The sequence below is a fragment of the Blennius ocellaris genome (assembly GCF_963422515.1).
Source record: "Blennius ocellaris genome assembly, chromosome: 12".
Lineage (NCBI taxonomy): Eukaryota > Metazoa > Chordata > Actinopteri > Blenniiformes > Blenniidae > Blennius > Blennius ocellaris.
The window spans coordinates 3110506-3137450 of NC_137661.1; the positions used below are offsets into that span (position 1 = coordinate 3110506).

The 26945-nt window shown below is 42.9% G+C and overlaps 1 protein-coding gene across 5 annotated transcripts; it reads left to right on the plus strand.

Moving 5' to 3' along the window:
• Positions 1–1070: 1070 nt before the first annotated feature.
• ntmt2 (N-terminal Xaa-Pro-Lys N-methyltransferase) lies at positions 1071–22807 on the plus strand. 5 transcript variants are annotated; one of them, XM_080506187.1, is made up of 5 exons: positions 1071–1801; positions 7063–7235; positions 8144–8173; positions 11191–11464; positions 21715–22807. In XM_080506187.1, exons 1-5 carry the CDS (start codon positions 1537–1539, stop codon positions 21969–21971), a joined length of 999 nt encoding a protein of 332 aa, XP_080362313.1. In that variant the 5' UTR covers positions 1071–1536; the 3' UTR covers positions 21972–22807. The 5 variants fall into 5 exon arrangements, with proteins under 5 accessions (XP_080362313.1, XP_080362314.1, XP_080362315.1 ...); XM_080506188.1 differs by having other exon boundaries at positions 11209–11464; XM_080506191.1 differs by lacking the exon at positions 1071–1801 and adding an exon at positions 2359–3315 and having other exon boundaries at positions 3406–7235.
• The last annotated feature ends 4138 nt before the right edge of the window (positions 22808–26945 follow it).

Below are 26945 nucleotides of genomic sequence, written 5' to 3' on the forward strand. Positions count from 1 at the left end.
TTAACGTGTTCTTGTATTTTTTTATATTTATCTTCTGCTTCCTTAGTTTTTTGTTTAAAACAAAAGTGACTTTTCACTTGCAACAAGACGTTTGCATTGTGAAAGCAAATGCTCATGTGAATGCCGCAGCTGAATGAAGCAGAACTGTAACGCTGTAAACGTGAATGCAGGAGCCCTCAGCCGGCTTTTCTTAGCTGCAGCTGCTCCGGTGGATCTGCGGCATCCGGCAGAGCGGCAAGAGGAAGTGGTGTATCGGCGTGTCATGACTGGTGTCTGGTGGCTGTCATGGAGCGAAAAGGCCTGGGTTCTCTGCTAACTCTGCTTGTGATGTCACAGCGATGTCATCAAGGAACCGGTCATAAAAGAACTGGAAAAGATCCTAGTGAACAAAGACCACATTTCACAAGCAAGCCGCACGTTGTGATATTTGAACAGTTCAGATCGGTTGAAGATTGCAGGAGCTACAGCGCAGCATTAAAGAAGTAATAATAATAATAAAGATTTTAATCAGTAATTGACGTCTGTCAAACTACCATGAAATAAGCATAAAAGCAACTGAAACCTAGCAGAGCATTAGCATAAGATTCGCAAAAATCCTGAATAAATCTAGCATGACATTAGCATAAACTAGTTGAAACTTTAAAACTACTTGAAAGCTTGCAATTAGCATTGGTAGAATTAGCATAAAACCTTTTTAGAACTAGCATAAAACCAGCAATTAGCACTTGTAGAACTCAACTCAAAGCTAAACAATTTGCATCAAATTAGCTAAAACACTTAATAAAACTAGCATCAAAGTAAAATGAGCAAAAAAGCTTTTTCAAATAAATATAACACTAAACTAGCAGTTAGCATATACAACTAGCATGACATTAGCATACATGCTATATTCGTGTGTGTGTTAGCAGGCTGTTTGCTAGCAGCAGGAATGTGGTCTCGTTGCTACCAGCACCTGCTGCTAAGTTTAGCGTTAACGTCTCAGGAATGCAACCCCCCGCCCCCACCCCTCCACCCACCGACCCATCCACCACTACCACCCCCGGAATTAGCTCTGCTGCCTTCAAGAAAAAGACCCTGCACATGAGTCCAGACCACATTCTGAGTCCAGAGCATAAGCTGGGACTAACAGAGTGCAGAAAGACCTGAAACCACCACCAAGTCCTGAACCAGAACCAGGAATACAACGACCACAGAGACCGGAACCCCTAACAATTCCAGAACCAGGACAGAGTGTGGACCCATAAAGTCTCCAACCTCCCACAGGACCAGAACCTCTTTAAAAGCCACCAGAACCAGAACTACCAACAAACCACAGTCTAACTTCCAACAAGACCGGAACCAGAAGCACCAAGAGTCTGACCTCCAACAAGTCCAGCACCACCAACAAGTCCAGCACCACCAAAGCCAAAACCACCAACTCCGACCTCCTCAACAGGACCAGAACCCGGAAAACCAAAAAGTCTTTGAAAACAACCTGACCCAGAACTTCCACCCTGTAGATCCCCTGGACTGTAATCCTGGTCCAGGCCCTTTATCATGGGAACCACCTCAGAAACAGACCCCCCTGATCCTGATCCAGGTCCTGCCTCTGATACTGGTTCTGGCTCGGCCCCCTCTGAGTCTCCACTGGCAGCCCCACCAGCTAATCTGGAGTACGCCGCGGCCCACAATGCAATGCGGGAGCGCTGGAAGCTAGCCGACGCTAACATGTGCAAACATAGCATGTCTTTTCATCTGCACCACACGCTACGCAACGAGTTCTTCGCGAGCTACCTGTACCTGGTGGTCCAGATCCCCCTTGGTATGTTAGCATGTAGCATGGCTACCTGTACGCAGTGGTCCAGATCCCACTTGGTATGTTAGCATGTAGCATGTTAGCATGGCTACCAGTACATGGTGGACTAGATCCCCCTTGGTATGTTAGCGTATTGCATAGTATTACCATGGTGACCTGTACCTGGTGGTTCAGATCTCCCTCAGTATGTTAACATGTAGCATGGAGCATAGTGTTAGCATGTGTAACTATCATGTAATTAGCAAAAATTATCTTAGTAATTTAATAGAACAAGCATGTTGTGAGCACACCATTAGTGAAAAATAGCATGTAAGCATGTTGTTAGAATGTCATTAGTTGAAAAACTAGCAAGTTTGCATGTTGTTAGCACGTCATTAGAAGAAAATAGCATGTTTGCATATCCTGAACACATATTGTTAGCATATTCAACTTACATGAAGACTAATGTGCAATGCTATTTGGTTAGCTGGATGCTACTTAGAGTGAAGCTGTTCCTAATGTGCAATGCTAACAGTTACTTGGTTGCTACTTATAGTGAACCTGTTCCTAATGTGTGATGCTAATAGTTAGCGTGATACTCCTTGCAGTAAAGCGGTTCTCGCTGACATGCAAGGCTACTGGATAGCTGGATGCTCCTTGTAGTGATGGTTTTTTCCCACTAATGTGTGATGATAGCGCTGAGCTGGATCTGCCATCATCATCATCAGTTTTCAGAAAAGATGGCTGAATAAACAGCAGACGTGTTGCTCAAAGCCTCTAAAACATGTTATAACCTCCAACATGACTTGCCATTGTCTAATTTTGCCTAAATTCATCTTTTTTCGCCAAAATATATTGAATTATTGCCTCTAGTAAACGACTCGCTACTGACTTCCTGTAAGGAGTAACCAGATTTGTCAGTTGATACCATGTGATCTATATGTTTTGAAAGGAGGCCTCTGATTGGTTTTTATTGCTCTGGCTCATCGTGATGCGTTCAATGTTGAAGTGGAGAGGAGGAATTTAGCGTAATTTCCTTTCCACGGTGCTGAGGAACTCTATCTGCAGAATCCACACAGGTGGGACTAATTCTATAGATCTAATTATTAATGTCCATAATGTTGACACACGTTTGTATAACTGCACATCATTTATGCTTTCATTGAAGAATAAAATATTCTCTACTGTGAAAATGTAGGTTTTTATATAGGATTGGGGCTCGTTTTGACAATCGTGCTTGTTCCCTCAGCAGTTTAATTCAGTGTGGCTGTGACATTGTAAAGTGTTGGACTGAGCCTTAGGAGGCCTGTGGAGAACGAATAAGATCTAATATTCTATTAAACACTAATAAGAGGAGAATAGAAACTATTTCACAGTTCAGAGTTTACAGCTGCTCAGTTTAGGCTGCAGATAGAAGTAGTGTGAAACGACAGGGAGAAAAAACAAGTACATGTAGTGAGGTTTGGAGTGAGCGGAGTCAGGTACAGGTACAGGTACAGGTACAGGTACAGGTACAAGTATAGGTACAGGTACAGGTACAGGTACAGGTACAGGTACAGGTACAGGTACAAGTATAGGTACAGGTACAGGTACAAGTATAGGTACAGGTACAGGTACAGGTACAAGTATAGGTACAGGTACAAGTACAAGTGAAAACCATCACCATTGAAAGGAATCTATTACCTTTAAAGAAAAAAATCTACACATCACAATGTAGTATTTAGTAGCAATGTTGTCACAATTACGTTGAAAAAATAATCATATTATTGATTACTAGTTACTCATTAAAAGTAACTTAGTTACTTTACTGACGAGATTACAAGTTACTTTTAGCAGCTGCCGACAACACCCTCCATTGTCTCAACAGGAAAATGACAACTCTGCTGATTGTGCTTCCTGCACCATGTTTATAGTTATTAGTGTGACTGCATGGCGTTCACACTCTAGAGATTCAAATCTTTATTATTCTGTTTATTCTGGACGTTTTTCGAATCGCTTAAACTCTGGCAATCTTCAACCGTTCGTAACCATTCGAATGTCAAATCGTGCAGCTTTTTTGGCACTTTGCGGCTATATTTCAACTTTTTCAAATCGCTTCAACTTTTTAAAATATTTCAACTTTTGTGCAACTTTATTCCAATGTTAACGGATGGAGACATTTTTTACTACCTATAACTTCTTCAAATCTTAACCGATTTCAACCATTCGACTTTTAAACAGTTCAACTTTGTAAACGTTTTGAAACTTGTTCAACTTTTTGAAACTTTTTCAACTCACACTTTTTCACATTTTTCAACTGTTTGACACTTTTTCAACTTTTTGAAACTTTTTGAATTTTTTTTAACTTTTTCCAACTTTTTCAACTGTTTGACACTTTTTCCAACTTTTTCGACTGTTTCAACTTTTTGAAACTTGTTCAACTTTTTCAACTGTTTGACACTGTTTCAACTTTTTGAAAATCGTGCAATTTTTTTTAAAATTCTTTAACTGCAATTTTTTTTAAAGTGTGCAATTTTTGGAAAATTGTGCAACTTTTTTAAAACTTTCTTTTATCAACTTTGTTTTAAACCCTCAGCTTTAAACTTTTCTCAAACATTTCATCTGTGCTCTTCACCCTCTTCTTCATCTCCTCTCCGCCCTTTTTAAACTGCCAGTCTTTAAACTCTTTCTTAAACTGTCACTCCAGACCAGAGACGGGCCGGCAGGGCAAAGCATTACAGTCGGCAGGCAGCAAAAAGCATTACAGTTTGCCAGCAGCATTCACACTATCATGCATTTGCCGCGGGAAATCCAGATCATCTAGTTTAACCTTTGACCTCCTGCTGGTACATATTTGACCTTTGACCTTCATTCTTTGTTGTATTTATATCTGACTCACGCTTTTATTATCAGAGTTATACTATTTCTGGTATTTATTTACCCAGAGATGTAGTTGAAGTCTGTTGTTGCATTATTTAGATATTTATATACACTATTTGCTCAAGAGCTCAGTCACCAGGGAGGAGCTCGGAGTAGAGCCGCTGCTCCTCCACATCCAGAGGAGCAGATGAGGAGCAGCTGAGGTGGTTCAGGCATCTGTTTCAGACGCCCCCCTGGACGCCTCCCCAGGGAGGTGTTCCATCATGTCCCTCCGGTAGGAGGTCTCAGGACAGACCCAGGACACCTGGAGGGACTATGTCTCTCTATGGCCTGGGAACACCTTGGGGTGCCACCAGAAGAGCTGGAGGAAGTGTCTGGGGCGAGGGAAGTCTGGGCAACTCTGCTCAGACTGCTGCCTCTGGGACCCGGCCTGGATAAGTGGCAGAAAATGGATGGAGGGACAGTATTTGCTCTACGCGACCTTTTTTACACCCACGTGCGATATGGGGTTATATTTGTGCCAAAATTCTGAGCGAGTGATGGGAACATTTGAGCGCAAAAAAATTAATTGTGCAAGCACACTAACAGCATTTTGAGGAAATATTTAAATTGCGCAAAAACAAACTTGAGATTGCGCGCTCAAAAATAATTTCTGCGCTCAGATTCTTCCTCTGCGTGCTCAACCTCTCTCTCTCTCGCGCTCAACCTCTCTCTCTCTCGCTCGCTCAAATCTCTCCACGTCGCTCAAGTTCTGCTGTGCGCTCGCTCAAAATGTGCAAAGCCCAAATGTGACACACGGTTGTCCACCAATCACAGAAATTTGGGGCGTCGAACTCTGATTGGTTGCTTCGGTTTCTGGAAGTGCTTCATAACCGACAAAGAAGAAGAGGGAAAAACAAACTGCGAGGGAAAACAGAAATAAGGAAAACTAAAGATAATGATCCTGGATTACAACATGTTTTCCCTCGCAGTTTGTTTTTCCCTCTTCTTCTTCTTTTTCTTCTTCGTTGGTTATGAGGCACTTCCAGAATCCGAAGGAACCAATCAGAATTCACCGCCCGCCCCAAATTTCTGTGATTGGTGGACAACCGTGTCTGTCACATTTGGGCTTTGCACATTTTGAGCGAGCGCACAGCAGGACTTGAGCGACGTGGAGAGATTTGAGCGAGCGAGAGAGAGAGAGAGAGGTTGAGTGCAGAGGAAGAATCTGAGCGCAGAAATGATTTTTGAGCGCACAATCTCAAGTTTGTCTTTGTGCAATTTAAATATTTCCTCAAAATGCTTTTAGTGTGCTTGCACAATTAATTTTTTTGCGCTCAAATTTTCCCTTCGCTCGCTCAGAATTTTAGCACAAATATAACCCCATAGTGCGACCGTGTGTGTGTGTGTGTGTTTGGAGGACAGAGAACCAGCGCCGGTTCAGTTTAATAATAAAGCGGCTTTGCAGACAAGAAAGTCCTCCTGCTGGATGTTGTCACACTTACACACAGTGACTTGGACAAGCAACTATAATCTGATCACTGGTTTGGAAATAGTAACGTGTACGATTACTGGTTACTGAAAAAAGTGGTCATATGAGAGTAACCCGTGACCAATGGCGTGTTTCCACCGCACAAGAAGTGCAGGACGGAACGGAGCTTTACGGAGCGGTACAGCCAAGCGTATCGGAGCCAAATCTGGTGCCCGGTTCCACTGCAGAAAGTAGGTTGAAAAGTAGGCGGGGCTTAGAGCTCTGCAAATACGTGACGTTGCAACAGTCGTCTCAGCCTGGTGGCAGATCTGGACCTTATGAATCCTCTGTTGTTGTTTACATCCCCCACCGCCTTCCGCCCAGGCGCGGGGGCCCAGGCAGCTACATCCAGTGGCACCAACCACCCCACAGTCACATACAGTGGTGCCGGCTCTTCGCCACTCCAGCGGTTGGCGCCACTGGTTGTGACCGGCCCAACCTCCACGCCTGGGCAGAGAGCGCAGATGCGATGCAGGGATGGACTCCGGCGCTTTGAGCAGCCCAGGTGCCGGGGGTGATACTACCTGAGCAGGCACTGCGGGGAGAGCCAGGGTTTTCCAGCTAACATATGATGCTAACAGTTAGCATGATGCTACTAATAGTGAAGCTTTTCCAGCTAACATATGATGCTAACAGTTAGCATGATGTAGTGAAGTTTTTTCAGCTAATGTACGATGCTAACAATTATCCTGATGCTACTTGTAATGAAACTTTTCCAGCTAACTTATAATGCTAACAGTCAGCATGATGCTACTTTTAGAGAAGCTTTTCCAGCTATCTTATGATGCTAACAGTGCGATGCTACTTGTAGAAAATGTTTTCCAGCTAACTTTGATGCTAACAGTTAGCATGATGCTACTTGTAGAAAATGTTTTCCAGCTAACTTTGATGCTAACAGTTAGCCTGATGCTACTTGCAGTGAAGCTGTTCCCGCTAACATGCGAGTTCCTGGAAGGAGAGAAAACGTTTTATTTCCGAGCTCAGAAGTTCTACGAAGATGTTCCGGCAACGGAGGAGGGCATGATGGGAGATTTCATCGAAGTTTCTCACGCTGACCTGGAAGGCTCACGAAAGTTCCTCAGCAAGTTCATGGTACGTGGCTAAGGCTAATGCTAAAGGCTAATGCTAACTCTCAAAGTTTCCACAAGAAATTCATGGTACTTAGCCACTAAAGCTAACCCATCATTCCTCAATATGTTCATAATGTGTAGCCACTAATGCTAATAGATAATGCTAAACTTGTAATTCAAGCTCATCATATGTAGCTGCTAATGCTAAAGGTGTATGCAGATGACGTGGTGATCTTCACTGGGGGAAAGGATTCAGTGATAACAGACAATAAAGGCCTTGATAAAACTGTCTGATTTTCAGCAAAAAACCTGTGCCCGTATTCACAAAGCGTCTCAGGGAACACTTATGTTAGCCTAAAAGTCCCTTAGCAAGGAACTCTTAGCTTAACAGTGACTCAGGAAGTGTCTAAGAGTAACTCTTAGCAAGGAGGAGGTGTGGTTGACCCCGTTGCTCTGTATGATGCAGTCTGCTGAAAGCTGTGATTGGTTATTAGAGAGAGGAAGATGCTCTGTGCTCCTTGCCCATATTCAGAAAGTATCCTAAGGCTAAAAGTAATACATTGTGATGTCACTCTTAAGAAAAACATTCCAATTCCTCAAAATTTGAGACTTTTCCTAGAATTTTTCCTTACTAAGATAAAACTAATTCACAAAGCATCCTCAGCCCTAAGAGAGCTCCGAAGGTGGGAAACCACTAGAAGTAGTGAGGAGGACTTTTAAGAATCCTAAGAGATTCTTAAACAGACAAGATGACGGAAATAGAAAGAGAAAGGAAAGATGTTCTGTGTTTATTTAATCAGTGGCACTGACTGATTGTGTACAATTTTGTTAAAGGTGTGAAAAGATTTATAATACAAAGGGGTGTTTGTTTTTGTCTCTGCTTGATGTGCCTTTTCTGTATGACAACCACCCCCCTGCGCCGGCACAAAGAACTATCTGCCCAGGCGCTCGTGGATAATGGTGAGGGTACCGTGAGTACTATGAAATTGTTTCATGATAACGATTTAATGACACACGACCAGCGTCATCGTGCAGGAATAATGTTAGTGGTCGACCTCATCAGGGAGGATCTGAATTCTCCCACAGTGAAGCAATGATGTCTTTCCTTTCTCTTTCTATTCACGTCATCTTGTCTGTTTAAGAAATCTTTAACATAGACTTCTTAAAGTCCTCCTCACTACTTTTAGTGGTTTTCCACTTTAGGAGCTCTCTTGGGGCATAAGATGCTTCCTTATCTTAGTGAGGAAAAATTCTAAGAAAAATCTTAAATTTCGAGAAATTCTAAGGTTTTTCTTCAGAGTGATGTCACTAAGAGCTACTTTTAGCCTTAGGAGGCTTCGTGAATACGGGCACTGGTGAGAACATTCCAGAAAAACCTGGTGAGAACATTCCAGAAAAACCTGGTGAGAACATTCCAGAAAAACCTGATGAGAACATTCCACAAAAACCTGGTGAGAACATTCCAGAAAAACCCAGTGAGAACATTCCAGAAAAACCCAGTGAGAACATTCCAGAAAAACCTGCCTGCAGGAGGATCAGCAAACAACCAGCGACACAAAGCAGCTCCTGTGTTGTTAGATGGAAAAGAACTGGAGCAGTAAAGTACTGAGGGTTGCGTTGGACTCCAACCTGAATTATTATAAAAACACATCAAACAGGTGACCAGAATCATCTAATTTAATTTAGTACATTTTAAAGAAGTCCAGCCCTTCATTACAGCTGAAGGTAGTAAATCCTCCGTCCACGACAGGATGGCCTCTCACCTGGAGTTCTGCTTCTCCACCTTCTGTTCTAAAACCTATAGAACAGCTCGACAAAAAACAAAACTTCAAGGTGTTTGACAAAAAGCCACATCGTCACATCATTTTGCCATTTCAAAGAAATATCAACTTCTCAGCTTTTAGGATTTTAAATGATTTAAAAGTGCCTGCCTAATAGACAAAGCCATGCCTGGGACGGCCCCTGCACCCCAGGGTATTTTAATAGGGAAAGAAATAGTCGTACTAACGTCAGGCCAACCACAGTCCTCTTTTGCTGTCAAAGGTTGCAGAAACTGCAAAACTAAATCTCCAGTGATCTCAGAAAGCTCCCCCTTCGTCGGTTTTAAAAACCAGCAAGATATGGCTGATCAACATTAGGACATTCATGCACCTTAAAATATATTTAAAATAAATAGGCAGTTTACTTAAGTCAGACCACTGAGTAAGAACTTTACCTACTTTATGGTGGGTTTTTAATACAAATGATAATAATGATGGCTTGAATTTATATTGCGCTTTTTTCAGGCTGACTCAAAGTACATACAGAAACCATTATTCATTCACAACAGTCCCACCAGTGGTGGTAAACTACTTGTAGTCACCACTGCCCACCACCATCGTCATACATGCACCATTCATACCCATGCATATGAGGCAATGTGAGTAACGTGCCTTGCTCAAGGACACAAGGACTTGGATTGAGTGGGATTCAAACCACCAACCCTCCAGTTATTAGACGACCAACGCTAAGCCAAGATGGCGCCGTAAATGATCTTATCTTTGTTGTACCGTATTGTTTTAATACGTTTTTATAGTTTGTATATGTTTACAAGTTATATGGTTTTATCTGGGATGACGGATGGAAATTAGCATTGTGCTAAATCTAGCATTTTTACAGTAACCTGGTGAAGTGATGGCCTGTTCATTGATGTGAACTGTCCCGTCCAACTATAAACATAAAGGAAGTATCACTTAAAGGATTCTCGACAAGTTCAGAACACGTAGCCGCTAATGCTAAAACATAATGCTAAACAAATAATTCAGGTTTATGGTATCTTGACTACTAAATATGCTAAACACTAAAAGGTTCCACAAAACATTAATGGTATGTAGTTGCTAATGCTATGGGATAATGCTAAAGACTAATACTAACACTCAACAATTTCTGAAGAGGTTTATGATACATAGCCACTAATGCTAAAGGCTAACACTAAACTAGCAACTCAATGTTACGGTACATTGCCGCTAACATTAAAGGTTAATATAAAGGCTAAAGCTAAAGGCTAATGCAAACACAAAAGTAACCCAAAGGTAACTGGTTCCAAGTCAAATAAGTATGGCAGGTCACTTGGCTGATAAATAACTTTGATATGAAAGTAAGTAAAAGTAACTCTCCTTAGAGTAAATAAAGGAGCAGACACTGAGCCTAAAGTATTAAAAGTAACTGTGTTAGCGGTGTTGGCATGGTGTGAGGATTCATGTTCTCATCTATTTTTATCGTAAACAATTCACACTTTGTAAAAGCAGCTGGCATGTCGGATATGTGAGGAGCTCAGCTCGCACATGCTAAATATAGTGAAGGGCCCAGCTAGTGTGTGCTAAACATAGCGCAGTGCTAATTGTTTCAGTAGACGAATACCTTTAGCTAACTCAGCAGCTATATGTGATAATGTTTCCCATGTTTCTAAATATAAATGCTAATGGTGCCGAGCGGCTAACTATAGTCTACTGCTGGCATCCTAATATGCAGGGTTAGCATGAGAGTTAGCGGGTAATGCTGGCTTTCAACCCGAGGTTACCATGTTAGCCTGTTAGTTCGTTCAACTCTCTTTTAGTCATTTAGCTCCATAGCATATTAGCTTTGTTTGCCAAGTTGTAACATATTTAGCACTGCTCACATTTTAATATGTTTTTAATACCTTCAGCATTTTAAACTGCTTGTTAGCATTTTTGGCATGTTAGCAGATTAGCATATTTAGCACAGTTAGTATTTTAGGCTACATTTCAGCATTATTCGAAATTTTAGCACTTTTTTTTTAGAAACTTAGCATTTTAGCAATGTTAGCAATTTTAATGATGTTAACATTTTCAACAACTTTAGCATTCTGAACAACCTTAGTGTTTTTAGCCTTTTTCTTTTTTTTTTTTTTTTTTTTTTTTTTAGCATTTTTAGCATTTTTAGCTGGCTGTCCCGTGGTTTTGTTCTGGTTCTAACAGACCTGGTTGTGGATCCAGGGACCTGGAAATGCTGGGTCGTCCTTTGCCCTGGACTGCGGGTCTGGAATCGGTCGGGTCTCGCGCTCGGTCCTGCTGCCGGTCTTCCAGAAGGTGGACTTGGTGGACATGGTGGAACGGTTCCTGCTCACGGCCCACCAGGACTTCCTGGACCAGGACCAGGTGGACCGCGTGGAGACCCTGTTCTGCTACAACCTGCAGGACTTCATCCCGACCCGGGACAAGTACGACGTGGTCTGGATCCAATGGGTGGCCTGTGAGTAACTAGATTATCTAAAGTAACTAGAGTAACTTCACCCCAACCCGGGACAAGTATAACGTGATCTGGATCCAGTGGGTGGCCTGTGAGTAACTAGAGTAAGTAAAGTAACTGGAATAACTAGAGTAACCAGAGTAACCAGTGTAACTAGGGTAACCAGAGTAACTAGAGTAACTAAAGTTACCAGAGTAACTCGATTAACTTAATCCCGACCCGGTACCAGCATGATGTGGTCTGGATCCAGTGGGTGGCCTGTGAGTAACTAGTGTCCCTGGAGTAACTAGAGAAACTTCACCCCAACCCGGGACAAGTACAACATGGTCTGGATCCAGTGGGTGGCCTGTGAGTAACTAGTGTCCCTGGAGTAACTAGAGAAACTTCACCCCAACCCGGGACAAGTACAACATGGTCTGGATCCAGTGGGTGGCCTGTGAGTAACTAGAGTAACTAGAGTAACTTCACCTCGACCCGGGACAAGTATGATGTGGTCTGGATCCAGTGGGTGGCCTGTGAGTAACTAGAGTAACTAGAGTAACTTCACCTCGACCCGGGACAAGTATGATGTGGTCTGGATCCAGTGGGTGGCCTGTGAGTAACTAGATTATCTAAAGTAACTAGAGTAACTTCACCTCGACCCGGGACAAGAACGACGTGGTCTGGATCCAGTGGGTGGCCTGTGAGTAACTAGAGTAACTAGAGTAACTTCACCTCGACCCGGGACAAGTACGACGTGGTCTGGATCCAGTGGGTGGCCTGTGAGTAACTAAAGTAATATTTTCCCAACGCGAGGTCACCTGATGGTTAAGTAACTTCTTTCTAAATGTAACTAAAGCTACTAATGTAACTTTCCCAATGCTAGGTCACCTGATGGTTAAGTAACTTCTTTCTAAATGTAACTAAAGCTACTAATGTAACTTTCCCAATGCTAGGTCACCTGATGGTTAAGTAACTTCTTTCTAAATGTAACTAAAGCTACTAATGTAACTTTCCCAATGCTAGGTCACCTGATGGTTAAGTAACTTCTTTCTAAATGTAACTAAAGCTACTAATGTAACTTTCCCAATGCTAGGTCACCTGATGGTTAAGTAACTTCTTTCTAAATGTAACTAAAGCTACTAATGTAACTTTCCCAATGCTAGGTCACCTAATGGTTAAGAAACTTCTTTCTAAATGTAACTAAAGCTACTAATGTAACGTTCCCAATGCTAGGTCACCTGATGGTTAAGTAACTTCTTTCTAAATGTAACTAAAGCTACTAATGTAACTTTCCCATCGCTAGGTCACCAGTGCCCGTATTCACAAAGCATCTTAAGGCTAAAATTAGCTCTTAGTGACGTCACTCTTAAGAAAAATCTTAGAATTCCTCGAAATGTAAGATTTTTCTTAGAATTGTTCCTGACTTAGATAAGGAATCATCTTCAGCCCTAAGAGAGCTTCAAAGGTGGAAAACCACTAAAAGTAGTGAGGAGGACTTTAAGAAGTCACACAAGAGTTTCTTAAACAGACAAGATGATGGAAATAGAAAGATAAAGGAAAGATGTTCTCCATTTGTTTAATCAGTGGTGCCGTACACTGTGCATTCAATTTTGTTAAAGGTGTAAAAAAAATACAGATTTTAAAGGGGAGTTTGTTCTTGTCTCTGCTCGGGGTGCCGTTTCTGTACAACAGTGATGATGGTCCGTCTCAACCCTCCGTCAGCAGAGCGTCAGTCTGACGTTACGGTTCTTTCACTGCCCCACATTGGTGGTGAATCACTGCGATTGATGACGGCTGCGTCCACCAGTAATATCATAATAATGCATTAAGTGGTAAAAATGACCAGTGTGGACAGAAAAGATAACAATAATCAAATCAATATAATAATAAGCATGTGAACAAGTTCAATCATTTTTAAGCTGTGTACAAATTAAATACATTTTTCTGAGTTTCATTAAATAGACATGAAATAATTGTCATGATTACACATTTTTAATACAGCCGAAGATAGTTGATCTTTTAATTTTACTCTCCGTTCATCACTGCCCATATTCATGAAGCGTCATGCAGGAGTCAGTGTTTTACTGCAGCTCACCTGTAGACAGGAGTCACAGTGTTCTACTGCAGCTCACCTGTAGACAGGTGCCAGTGTTTTACTGCAGCTCACCTGTAGACAGGTGTCACAGTGTTTTACTGCAGCTCACCTGTAGACAGGAGTCACAGTGTTTTACTGCAGTTCACCTGTAGACAGGTGTCACAGTGTTTTACTGCAGCTCACCTGTAGACAGGTGTCAGTGTTTTACTGCAGCTCACCTGTAGACAGGTGTCACAGTGTTCTACTGCAGCTCACCTGTAGACAGGTGTCACAGTGTTTTACTGCAGCTCACCTGTAGACAGGTGTCACAGTGTTTTACTGCAGCTCACCTGTAGACAGGAGTCACAGTGTTTTACTGCAGCTCACCTGTAGACAGGTGCCAGTGTTTTACTGCAGCTCACCTGTAGACAGGTGTCACAGTGTTTTACTGCAGCTCACCTGTAGACAGGTGTCAGTGTTTTACTGCAGCTCACCTGTAGACAGGAGTCACAGTGTTTTACTGCAGCTCACCTGTAGACAGGTGTCACAGTGTTTTACTGCAGCTCACCTGTAGACAGGAGTCACAGTGTTTTACTGCAGTTCACCTGTAGACAGGTGTCACAGTGTTTTACTGCAGCTCACCTGTAGACAGGTGTCAGTGTTTTACTGCAGCTCACCTGTAGACAGGTGTCACAGTGTTCTACTGCAGCTCACCTGTAGACAGGTGTCACAGTGTTTTACTGCAGCTCACCTGTAGACAGGTGTCACAGTGTTTTACTGCAGCTCACCTGTAGACAGGAGTCACAGTGTTTTACTGCAGCTCACCTGTAGACAGGTGCCAGTGTTTTACTGCAGCTCACCTGTAGACAGGTGTCACAGTGTTTTACTGCAGCTCACCTGTAGACAGGTGTCAGTGTTTTACTGCAGCTCACCTGTAGACAGGTGTCACAGTGTTCTACTGCAGCTCACCTGTAGACAGGTGTCACAGTGTTTTACTGCAGCTCACCTGTAGACAGGTGTCACAGTGTTTTACTGCAGCTCACCTGTAGACAGGAGTCACAGTGTTTTACTGCAGCTCACCTGTAGACAGGTGTCAGTGTTTTACTGCAGCTCACCTGTAGACAGGTGTCACAGTGTTTTACTGCAGCTCACCTGTAGACAGGAGTCACAGTGTTCTACTGCAGCTCACCTGTAGACAGGTGCCAGTGTTTTACTGCAGCTCACCTGTAGACAGGTGTCACAGTGTTTTACTGCAGCTCACCTGTAGACATGAGTCACAGTGTTTTACTGCAGTTCACCTGTAGACAGGTGTCACAGTGTTTTACTGCAGCTCACCTGTAGACAGGAGTCACAGTGTTTTACTGCAGTTCACCTGTAGACAGGTGTCACAGTGTTTTACTGCAGCTCACCTGTAGACAGGAGTCACAGTGTTCTACTGCAGCTCACCTGTAGACAGGTGCCAGTGTTTTACTGCAGCTCACCTGTAGACAGGTGTCACAGTGTTTTACTGCAGCTCACCTGTAGACAGGAGTCACAGTGTTTTACTGCAGTTCACCTGTAGACAGGTGTCACAGTGTTTTACTGCAGCTCACCTGTAGACAGGTGTCAGTGTTTTACTGCAGCTCACCTGTAGACAGGTGTCACAGTGTTTTACTGCAGCTCACCTGTAGACAGGTGTCACAGTGTTTTACTGCAGCTCACCTGTAGACAGGTGTCACTGTTTTACTGCAGCTCACCTGTAGACAGGTTTCACAGTGTTTTACTGCAGTTCACCTGCAGACAGGAGTCACAGTGTTTTACTGCAGTTCACCTGTAGACAGGAGTCACAGTGTTTTACTGCAGTTCACCTGTAGACAGGAGTCACAGTGTTTTACTGCAGTTCACCTGTAGACAGGAGTCACAGTGTTTTACTGCAGCTCACCTGTAGACAGGTGTCACAGTGTTTTACTGCAGTTCACCTGTAGACAGGAGTCACAGTGTTTTACTGCAGTTCACCTGTAGATAGGAGTCACAGTGTTTTACTGCAGTTCACCTGTAGACAGGAGTCACAGTGTTTTACTGCAGTTCACCTGTAGACAGGTGTCACAGTGTTTTACTGCAGCTCACCTGTAGACAGGTGTCACAGTGTTTTACTGCAGTTCACCTGTAGACAGGAGTCACAGTGTTTTACTGCAGTTCACCTGTAGACAGGAGTCACAGTGTTTTACTGCAGCTCACCTGTAGACAGGTGTCACAGTGTTTTACTGCAGTTCACCTGTAGACAGGTGTCACAGTGTTTTACTGCAGTTCACCTGTAGACAGGTGTCACAGTGTTTTACTGCAGTTCACCTGTAGACAGGTGTCACAGTGTTTTACTGCAGTTCACCTGTAGACAGGAGTCACAGTGTTTTACTGCAGCTCACCTGTAGACAGGTGTCACAGTGTTTTACTGCAGTTCACCTGTAGACAGGAGTCACAGTGTTTTACTGCAGTTCACCTGTAGATAGGAGTCACAGTGTTTTACTGCAGTTCACCTGTAGACAGGAGTCACAGTGTTTTACTGCAGTTCACCTGTAGACAGGTGTCACAGTGTTTTACTGCAGTTCACCTGTAGACAGGAGTCACAGTGTTTTACTGCAGTTCACCTGTAGACAGGAGTCACAGTGTTTTACTGCAGTTCACCTGTAGACAGGAGTCACAGTGTTTTACTGCAGTTCACCTGTAGACAGGAGTCACAGTGTTTTACTGCAGCTCACCTGTAGACAGGTGTCACAGTGTTTTACTGCAGTTCACCTGTAGACAGGAGTCACAGTGTTTTACTGCAGTTCACCTGTAGATAGGAGTCACAGTGTTTTACTGCAGTTCACCTGTAGACAGGAGTCACAGTGTTTTACTGCAGTTCACCTGTAGACAGGTGTCACAGTGTTTTACTGCAGCTCACCTGTAGACAGGTGTCACAGTGTTTTACTGCAGTTCACCTGTAGACAGGAGTCACAGTGTTTTACTGCAGTTCACCTGTAGACAGGAGTCACAGTGTTTTACTGCAGTTCACCTGTAGACAGGAGTCACAGTGTTTTACTGCAGCTCACCTGTAGACAGGAGTCACAGTGTTTTACTGCAGCTCACCTGTAGACAGGTGTCACAGTGTTTTACTGCAGCTCACCTGTAGACAGGAGTCACAGTGTTTTACTGCAGTTCACCTGTAGACAGGAGTCACAGTGTTTTACTGCAGTTCACCTGTAGACAGGTGTCACAGTGTTTTACTGCAGTTCACCTGTAGACAGGTGTCACAGTGTTTTACTGCAGTTCACCTGTAGACAGGTGTCACTGTTTTACTGCAGCTCACCTGTAGACAGGTGTCACAGTGTTTTACTGCAGTTCACCTGTAGACAGGAGTCACAGTGTTTTACTGCAGTTCACCTGTAGACAGGAGTCACAGTGTTTTACTGCAGTTCACCTGTAGACAGGTGTCACAGTGTTTTACTGCAGTTCACCTGTAGACAGGTGTCACAGTGTTTTACTGCAGTTCACCTGTAGACAGGAGTCACAGTGTTTTACTGCAGTTCACCTGTAGACAGGTGTCACAGTGTTTTACTGCAGCTCACCTGTAGACAGGAGTCACAGTGTTTTACTGCAGCTCACCTGTAGACAGGTGTCACAGTGTTTTACTGCAGTTCACCTGGAGACAGGTGTCACAGTGTTTTACTGCAGTTCACCTGTAGACAGGTGTCACAGTGTTTTACTGCAGCTCACCTGTAGACAGGAGTCACAGTGTTTTACTGCAGCTCACCTGTAGACAGGTGTCACAGTGTTTTACTGCAGTTCACCTGTAGACAGGAGTCACAGTGTTTTACTGCAGCTCACCTGTAGACAGGAGTCACAGTGTTTTACTGCAGTTCACCTGTAGACAGGAGTCACAGTGTTTTACTGCTTCTCACCTGTAGACAGGTGTCACAGTGTTTTACTGCAGTTCACCTGTAGACAGGTGTCACAGTGTTTTACTGCAGTTCACCTGTAGACAGGAGTCACAGTGTTTTACTGCAGTTCACCTGTAGACAGGAGTCACAGTGTTTTACTGCTTCTCACCTGTAGACAGGTGTCACAGTGTTTTACTGCAGTTCACCTGTAGACAGGAGTCACAGTGTTTTACTGCAGCTCACCTGTAGACAGGAGTCACAGTGTTTTACTGCAGCTCACCTGTAGACAGGTGTCACAGTGTTTTACTGCAGTTCACCTGGAGACAGGTGTCACAGTGTTTTACTGCAGTTCACCTGTAGACAGGTGTCACAGTGTTTTACTGCAGCTCACCTGTAGACAGGAGTCACAGTGTTTTACTGCAGCTCACCTGTAGACAGGTGTCACAGTGTTTTACTGCAGTTCACCTGTAGACAGGAGTCACAGTGTTTTACTGCAGCTCACCTGTAGACAGGAGTCACAGTGTTTTACTGCAGTTCACCTGTAGACAGGAGTCACAGTGTTTTACTGCTTCTCACCTGTAGACAGGTGTCACAGTGTTTTACTGCAGTTCACCTGTAGACAGGTGTCACAGTGTTTTACTGCAGTTCACCTGTAGACAGGAGTCACAGTGTTTTACTGCAGTTCACCTGTAGACAGGAGTCACAGTGTTTTACTGCTTCTCACCTGTAGACAGGTGTCACAGTGTTTTACTGCAGTTCACCTGTAGACAGGAGTCACAGTGTTTTACTGCAGCTCACCTGTAGACAGGAGTCACAGTGTTTTACTGCAGTTCACCTGTAGACAGGAGTCACAGTGTTTTACTGCAGCTCACCTGTAGACAGGTGTCACAGTGTTTTACTGCAGTTCACCTGTAGACAGGAGTCACAGTGTTTGACTGCAGCTCACCTGTAGACAGGAGTCACAGTGTTTTACTGCAGTTCACCTGTAGACAGGTGTCACAGTGTTTTACTGCAGTTCACCTGTAGACAGGAGTCACAGTGTTTTACTGCAGTTCACCTGTAGACAGGAGTCACAGTGTTTTACTGCAGTTCACCTGTAGACAGGAGTCACAGTGTTTTACTGCAGTTCACCTGTAGACAGGAGTCACAGTGTTTTACTGCAGTTCACCTGTAGACAGGAGTCACAGTGTTTTACTGCAGTTCACCTGTAGACAGGTGTCACAGTGTTTTACTGCAGTTCACCTGTAGACAGGTGTCACCGTGTTTTACTGCAGTTCACCTGTAGACAGGAGTCACAGTGTTTTACTGCTTCTCACCTGTAGACAGGAGTCACAGTGTTTTACTGCAGCTCACCTGTATAAAGGTGTCACAGTGTTCTACTGCAGCTCACCTGTAGACAGGTGTCACAGTGTTTTACTGCAGCTCACCTGTAGACAGGAGTCACAGTGTTTTACTGCAGCTCACCTGTAGACAGGTGTCACAGTGTTTTACTGCAGCTCACCTGGAGACAGGTGTCACAGTGTTGTGATCACCTTCATCTCAGTGTTATTATGTTGCTTCACTGTGGGAGAAGTCAGATCCTCCATGATGAGGTCGACCACTAACATTATTCCTGTACGATGGGGCCAGTAGTGTGTCATTAAATCGTTGTCATTGTAGGAATTTCGTACCTCATAAGGATCACCCGGTACCATTTATGTTGTGTTTGGCTATCGATAATGATTAATAGTTATTGAAGATAGTTATTAATAATGTTATTGAAATTTAATCTGATGTGTATCAGAACCTCGGAGCTCCACCTGTCTTAACAGGAAATGATAGTCAGTTCAGTTCTATCAGTCTCATAAGATATACTAAACAGTTCATCAGGAATTTGAATTAATAGTTACATTAATTACAATTACCAGGATTAACAGTAAAGATTGAAGGATTTTGGAGTTCTTGACACAGAAGAGTCGACATTTCATTCTCCTTTGTGCTCATTAATAACACAAGTATGATTCCAAACATTATATTTATTAACAATGAAAACAATTAAAACACATATTCTAACTACCTATATACAGCTCGGTGTGTGTGTGTGTGTGTGTGTGTGTGTGTGTGTGTGTGTGTGTGTGTGTGTGTGTGTGTGTGTGTGTGTGTGTGTGTGTGTGTGTGTGTGTGTGTGTGTGTGTGTGTGTGTGTGTGTGTGTGTGTGTAGCTGGAGCTGGATGGCTGGGGCCTGCTCCAGGATGTGCTCCACTAATGCTCCTTTGATCCCCAGGGAGTGGTACAGTCCTGCTGACGGGTGAAGGAATACATGAAGAACTCAGTAACTAACAAATGAGCTCATTATCTTTCCATTGTATTGTTAGTGACGTCATCTAACGTTAACAGGTTGAGATCTTCAGATATACATGTATGCTTACCGTTCTGAGCCTCTGCTCTGGGAGTCCCAACCCCACTTGCTTCTTGTGGACTTCATTGTTCCGGTGCCAGCTGTGTGAAAAGGCCCCGACAACACTGCAGCATCGTCCCAGGGTGCGCTCAGGTTTTGCTGATGGTCATGCAATGCATTAGTTTAGATTGAGTGAAGCAGTTCAGCCACTGCAGGGCCCTGATGGCAGCAGACATGTTGGCAGCGTTTCAGTGCTTCTGGATGAAGGTTTTTGTCGTCAAGTTGCCGATCCTGAAGTGCAGCTTTGAGCGCAGCAGCAACATTCTCTGCCGTATTAGGCCGTAGTACGGTACAGTACAGTACAGAACGGTACGGTACAGTATGGCACAATACAGTACAGAACGGTATGGTGTAGTACATTACAACACAGTACAGAACGGTACAGTATGGTCAGTGGTGTAGTCTAAGTGATATGCAGGTATACACCATATAGCCACTAGAAAGCGTCCAGGATTTCTGTATACCCACTGAAAAATGCGCAAAGGCATGTATCAGCATGGTTGTGATGGAGCCACTCTGTCAGTAACGGGGCAGCGGCACACTCTCTCAACTCAACTCAACTTTATTTCTCGAGCACTTTAAAAACAAACGCAGTTGGCCAAAGTGCTGAACATCGACAGGAGCAGAAAATAAATGTAATATATACAATTAAATTAACACCATAGAATACAAAATGATGTAGAACAATAAAAATAATTTAAAAAACAGACACACCCTGCATCGCATAAGCAACATACAAACATACATGTGACACACAGTTGTGTTACTTATTGAAAGTTGAGTTGAGGTGTGGACCAGTGATGTCATTTATTACATTTTTGGATGTTTACAGACTGTTTACATTTTTCTGATACTACAGATGTTGTAAGGTAACAAAGTTGGTTGAAAATCAGCAGTTACTTTACTGCCTTTTCAAGCTTCAGAGTTTATTTGTGTGGTTTCCACAGTTTTTTGCACTTGATTGCTGAAACTTTATTTGTATCATTGTATTGTTATTTATGTATTCATTCATTTTTCTTTATTTGGAACGTATTTGTCTTAACTTGTCACGGGATGTTCAGTGGTTAATTAAAGTCCAGCTGTTAAAGACTGTTATACATCTTGTATTGCTTACAATAGATTTACATTTAGATAATACATAACCAGTCTTTCATGATCTCAATTATGTGTGGATGCATACTTTATGTATTAATGAGTGTGGTGTTTGGGGCTGTTTTAGAGCAGCGGCTGCTGGGGGGGGGGGTTCTGCGGGACAGATGTTCCAGGATGGGGGTGTACGAGGCTGGGATTAGAAAAATCACAGTATACCCACGTGAATAAACGAGACGACACCACTGAGTACGGTACAGTACAGTACAGAACGGTACGGTACTATTTTTTCAGTTCTAGGTCACCTAATGGACAAGTAACTTTTTTTGTAATGTAACTAAAGTAACAACTTTTTACAATACTAGGTCACCTGACAGGCCAGCAACTCATTTTGTATAGCAACTAAAGTAACTACAGACACTATTTTCTCAGTTCTAGGTCACCTAATGGACAAGTAACTTTTTTTGTAATGTAACTAAAGTAACCACTTTTTACAATACTAGGTCACCTGACAGGCCAGCAACTCATTTTGTATAGCAACTAAAGTAACTACAGACGCTATTTTCTCAGTTGTAGGTCACCTGATGGATAAGGAACTAAAGCAACATTTTACAAAGTATTATTAAAGTAACAAAAGCAAAAATAGTTTCACCTCACGGGCAAGTCACTGAAGCAAAGAAGTACCTCGAGTAAATTAAGTGACTTTTCGACAATTCTAAGTCACCTGATGGATAAGTAACCTTTTTCTGAACGTAACTATTTTGCTTCATGCTAGGTCACCTGACGGATAAGGACCTGATGAACTTCCTGCGTCGTTGTAAGAAGAGCCTTCGTCCGGATGGCGTGATTATCCTGAAGGACAACATGGCGCGGCAGGGTGCTAAACTTGATGTTAGCGATAGCAGTGTCAGCCGCCATCTGGACATCATGCGCGTCATCATCGCTGCCGCCGGACTGCAGATCCTTGCCGTGGAGCATCAGGACGGATTTCCTGACATCATCATGCCCGTCTGGATGATTGCCATGCGCTAGCTTTCTAAATAGCTACCAGCTAAATTCAAAAACAGTCACTTGTCCAAAACAACTATCTGCGAGCTTAAAAAACAACAGTCAGTGTTGTCAGTTTTTAAGCTAGCTCCAAAATGACTATCCATGCCAAAACCACTCCGTGTTTTATAAGGCTAAAATTGTCTCAGCGCTCGCAAAAATGTTAGCAAGAAACAATGCCAAAATGAGTCAATGCTAGTTCGCCAAAATGACTCAATGCTCGCTAACAAAACGACTGAATGCTTGCTAGACAAAATGACTCAATGCTAACTAGTCAAAATAACTGAATGCCAGCTAGCCTAAATGATTCAATGCTAGATAGCAAAAACAGCTCTGTACGAGCAAAACAGCTCCAGGCAGTAACTTCAGACACCACAGAAAATGGACTCAGCTAACAAGAGGTAAAACAAAAATGACTCTATGGTCGCTTATGAAACAATGTCAAAATCACTTTGTTGGCTAAAACCTACTCAATGCTAATTAGTAATTTACGCCAAATGATTATGCCCGCAAGAAACAATGCCAAAATGACTCAATGTAAAAACAACTTCATGCTAGCAGTAACTGAAACAATTGAACTAGTAGCATTAGCATGGCAATAGCTTGATGATCACTCTTGTTAGCTCGGCCTTAACTTGAAGCTAGCTTGATGTTAGCATCAATGTAAAACTGGAAAAGTTAGCATGCAGCTTAGCTGATTTTTTTGACAGTGTAAAAAAGTGAAGATTAGCTTTGAAACAGCTCGTGTGATGCAAACAGTGATGTAAATATTTTTTTTTGTTTTTACAATTTAGTTGGAAAATAAAAGCTGTGAAACTTTTCGTCTCATTTTGTTTTCATGCTCGCGTTAGTGCTGTTAGGGTGAGTGTCTTGTCTTAGCATTTGGCTTAGTGTACTCAAGAAGTATTGCAAATAATGACTAACTTACCTTTGCAACAATCAGCTTTTTTTCTTTTAACAATTTTTGCTATGCTATTGTTGGGATCTCACAAGACCACAGAAAGTTTGTTCATTTCTAGAGAAAGACAATTTTCATTTGTTATGATACAACTATCATGACATATAAATTCTGACTCAGGAATGTTCCAGGACGGACCAGGGGAACGACGCCTCACAGAACTTCTTTGTGTTTTCCTCAACCAGCAGGAAAACCATCACAGACCTGAGCGACCAGCTCCTCAGTCTGGACAAAAGGAACAACCAGGAGCTGCAAAGAAGGACTCCTGAAACATCAACTTCATCTTCTCCTCCTCAGCCTGCAGAACCAGCAACCACAGTTAGCAGGAGGTGCTAACTACAGGAGAAGACACCAGCTTCCCTCCAGCAGGACAACAACTGAACTCCTTCAAGGAAGTGGGAACAACAACTGGGCTTTACCTGAGATTAGTTAAACCTGATGCTATGATAGAACTGTTTAACTTTATGAAGATGTGTTGATTCTGTTGCAGTGATTGAGTTCTATAGATAATGATATTAGGAGCAGTGATCAACCTGTAAACCAAGGTTAGCTCTGCCACAGACACAGGGTCTGCATGCTAATCTTTGCTTTACTAACTAGTTAACTCACAATCCTACACATATCACATCAAAGACAACATCACACAGTAACTGAACACCATCTGACGACTCCCTGACGTTTTACAAAACAAGTCTCATTCACATCAAGTCATTCTAGAAATGGTCCTTTAGCAGAGACACACAGGAAGCAGACGCTAAAGACTAGCTTCCATGTTCCATTGTTCTCCAGCACATGGTGGAGACCCAGGACAGACTTCCTGCTCTCTGATAACAAACATTGGAATGGAGTTTCTTGTGATCCGCCATCTTGTTTTGTAGTTCATCACACGTCTCACACACACACTCCCTCCAACTCTCTCTCTTTCTCTTTTTTCTCCACACACACACACACACACACACACACACACACACACACACACACACACACACACACACACACACACACACACACACACACACACACACACACACACACACACACACCCAGCTGTATATAGGTAGTTAGAATCTGTGTTTATTTGTTTTCATTGTTAATAAATATAATGTTTGGAATCATACTTGCTGTGTTATTAATGAGCACAAAGGAGAATGAAATGTCGACTCTTCTGTGTCAAGAACTCCAAAATCCTTCAACCTTTACTGTTAATTCTGGTAATTGTAATTAATTTAACTATTAATTCAAATTCCTGATGAACTGTTTAGTATATCTTATGACACTGATAGAACTGAATTGGCTATTATGGTTAAGACAGGTGGAGGTCCGAGGTTCTGATACAGATCAGATTAAAATTTTCAATAACATAATTAATCTTGGATAATTATTAATCATTATCGAGAGCCAAACACAACATAAATGGTACCTAGTGATGCTTATGAGGTAAGAAATCCTAACACTATGTTAGCACTTTTCACCCACAATGTAAACTATTTATTTATTTATTAACTATGTTTATTTCAATTTTTTTACTTTATTTAACCACTTTTAGCGATGTATTTATGTGTTTATATGATGTAAATACATATATACACATGTATATAAGATGTATACAAGATAAGTATTACATAGGATTTAATGTACTTCAGGGACCACATACAGTCCAGTTTCATCCTGAGTGGATCAGACTGGTAAGATATTGCTATAAAATCCTTTAAAATTACACTTCAAAGTTTTTCTTTGTTGTGGTCACAGTGTACGTAACGAAATTGTCTATTTTTTCAATATATTTTCAAGATCAAACAGTTAGTACTGAAGTTGATTACAATCTCAACATAAAGTCAATTTTAATTAAACATTTTGTTACAAAATACAATGAAATTTCAAAATAAAACTAGTATAAATCCTCTATCAGCTCCTTGCTTGGTGGGAGCAGATTGAAGCCGCTTGGTGGGTTTATGTTCTCTGCTGTTCAGGGAATGTCAAACTTTACTGTACCAGAGTATGTGACGTCAACATCGTCATCCATCCTGTGCGCTGGGATCCGCTCCTCTGCTGGGACTTTCTGGACTGTTACATTATGGAATGTTACGTTATGGAACATTACGTTACTGTTACATTATGGAACATTACGTTACTGTGGGGATTTATGGTTGGTTATTAGCAGAGATGGCAAAAGTACCCAGATTCTTTACTTGAGTAAAGGTGAAATACTTATGTAAAAAAAGTACTGATTCTAATATCTACTCAATTAAAAGTGAAAAGTACAGGCTCTAAAATGTACTCAAAAGTACTTTTAAAAGTAAAAAGTATTTCTATTGTATGATTCACAGGCTGCAAAAATATTAAACACAGGATAATTTATATGGAACCTACTTTAGCAATGTTATTATTTAAAGAAACACAACCTGCCTCGTATCCTAATGTACTTCACTATATAGTCCTTTCAGCATTAGTATTTTACACTTAAGGTTAACACGTCACACTAAACTATGATGTCACTAATCATGATCATAGGCCCATCTCTTAATCAACCTTTTTAATAGCACATCAGGCAAACAAATAAACAAAACAAATCAACAAAACCCTTTGTTGAGCTTCATGAGAAGCAGGTTTTCCAAGTTCTCAGAAAGCAGCTTCGCCCTCTTGGGTCTAAAAATCCTCCCTGTGGTGCTACAAAGCCTCTCCAGGCAGCAGAGGCCGTACTGGGGTGTTGAGCTTCAGAGACTGCTGCCACACAGATGGGAGTGATGTCAGGATGGCCATGGTCCAGCTGGACTGGCCAGGTAGGGCTCCAGGTAGGGCTCCAGGTAGGACTCCAGGTAGGGCTCCAGGTAGGGCTCCAGGTAGGGCTCCAGGTAGGGCTCCAGGTAGGGCTCCAGGTAGGACTCCAGGTAGGGCTCCAGGTAGGACTCCAGGTAGGGCTCCAGGTAGGGCTCCAGGTAGGACTCCAGGTAGGGCTCCAGGTAGGGCTCCAGGTAGGGCTCCAGGTAGGGCTCCAGGTAGGACTCCAGGTAGGGCTCCAGGTAGGGCTCCAGGTAGGACTCCAGGTAGGGCTCCAGGTAGGGCTCCAGGTAGGGCTCCAGTTGCTTGGTGCTGTCGTCCCGTTGATCCGTCTACTTGATGGTTGAAAAGAAGTCCTCGTCCTCCGCTGGCGACAGAGGGTCACCTGAGAGGGCTGCATGAGACAGAGCAAGGGAGGGCGAGGAAACGAGGGAGTATGGATGGAGGTGTGGAGGAGGAGGAGGTAGGGAAAGGTTTGTATGCACATGTAGATGTGAGGGGAGTGAGGTTTAGGGTGTTAAGCATATTAAACATAATTAAAAAAATGTAACAATACCAAAAAAAAGTGATGCAGCACATTTAAGGACGCCTCCATCAGTCGTCCAGTGTGTCCTGAACTTGGGGACAAGAGTGGCAGCAGCAATCAGCTCTGGACCAGCAAGCATCTGTCCAAAGCAACGCTTAAGTCCTGCTTGAAGATCCTCCACCAACGGTCCACAGTTAAGTCCTGCTTGAAGAACCTCCACCAATGGTCCACAGTTAAGTCCTGCTTGAAGATCCTCCACCAACGGTCCACAGTTAAGTCCTGCTTGAAGAACCTCCACCAACGGTCCACAGTTAAGCCCTGCTTGAAGATCCTCCACCAACGGTCCACAGTTAAGTCCTGCTTGAAGAACCTCCACCAACGGTCCACAGTTAAGTCCTGCTTGAAGAACCTCCACCAACGGTCCACAGTTAAGTCCTGCTTGAAGATCCTCCACCAACGGTCCACAGTTAAGTCCTGCTTGAAGAACCTCCACCAACGGTCCACAGTTAAGTCCTGCTTGAAGAACCTCCACCAACGGTCCACAGTTAAGTCCTGCTTGAAGATCCTCCACCAACGGTCCATAGTTAAGTCCTGCTTGAAGAACCTCCACCAACGGTCCACAGTTAAGCCCTGCTTGAGGAACCTCCACCAACGGTCCACAGTTAAGCCCTGCTTGAAGAACCTCCACCAACGGTCC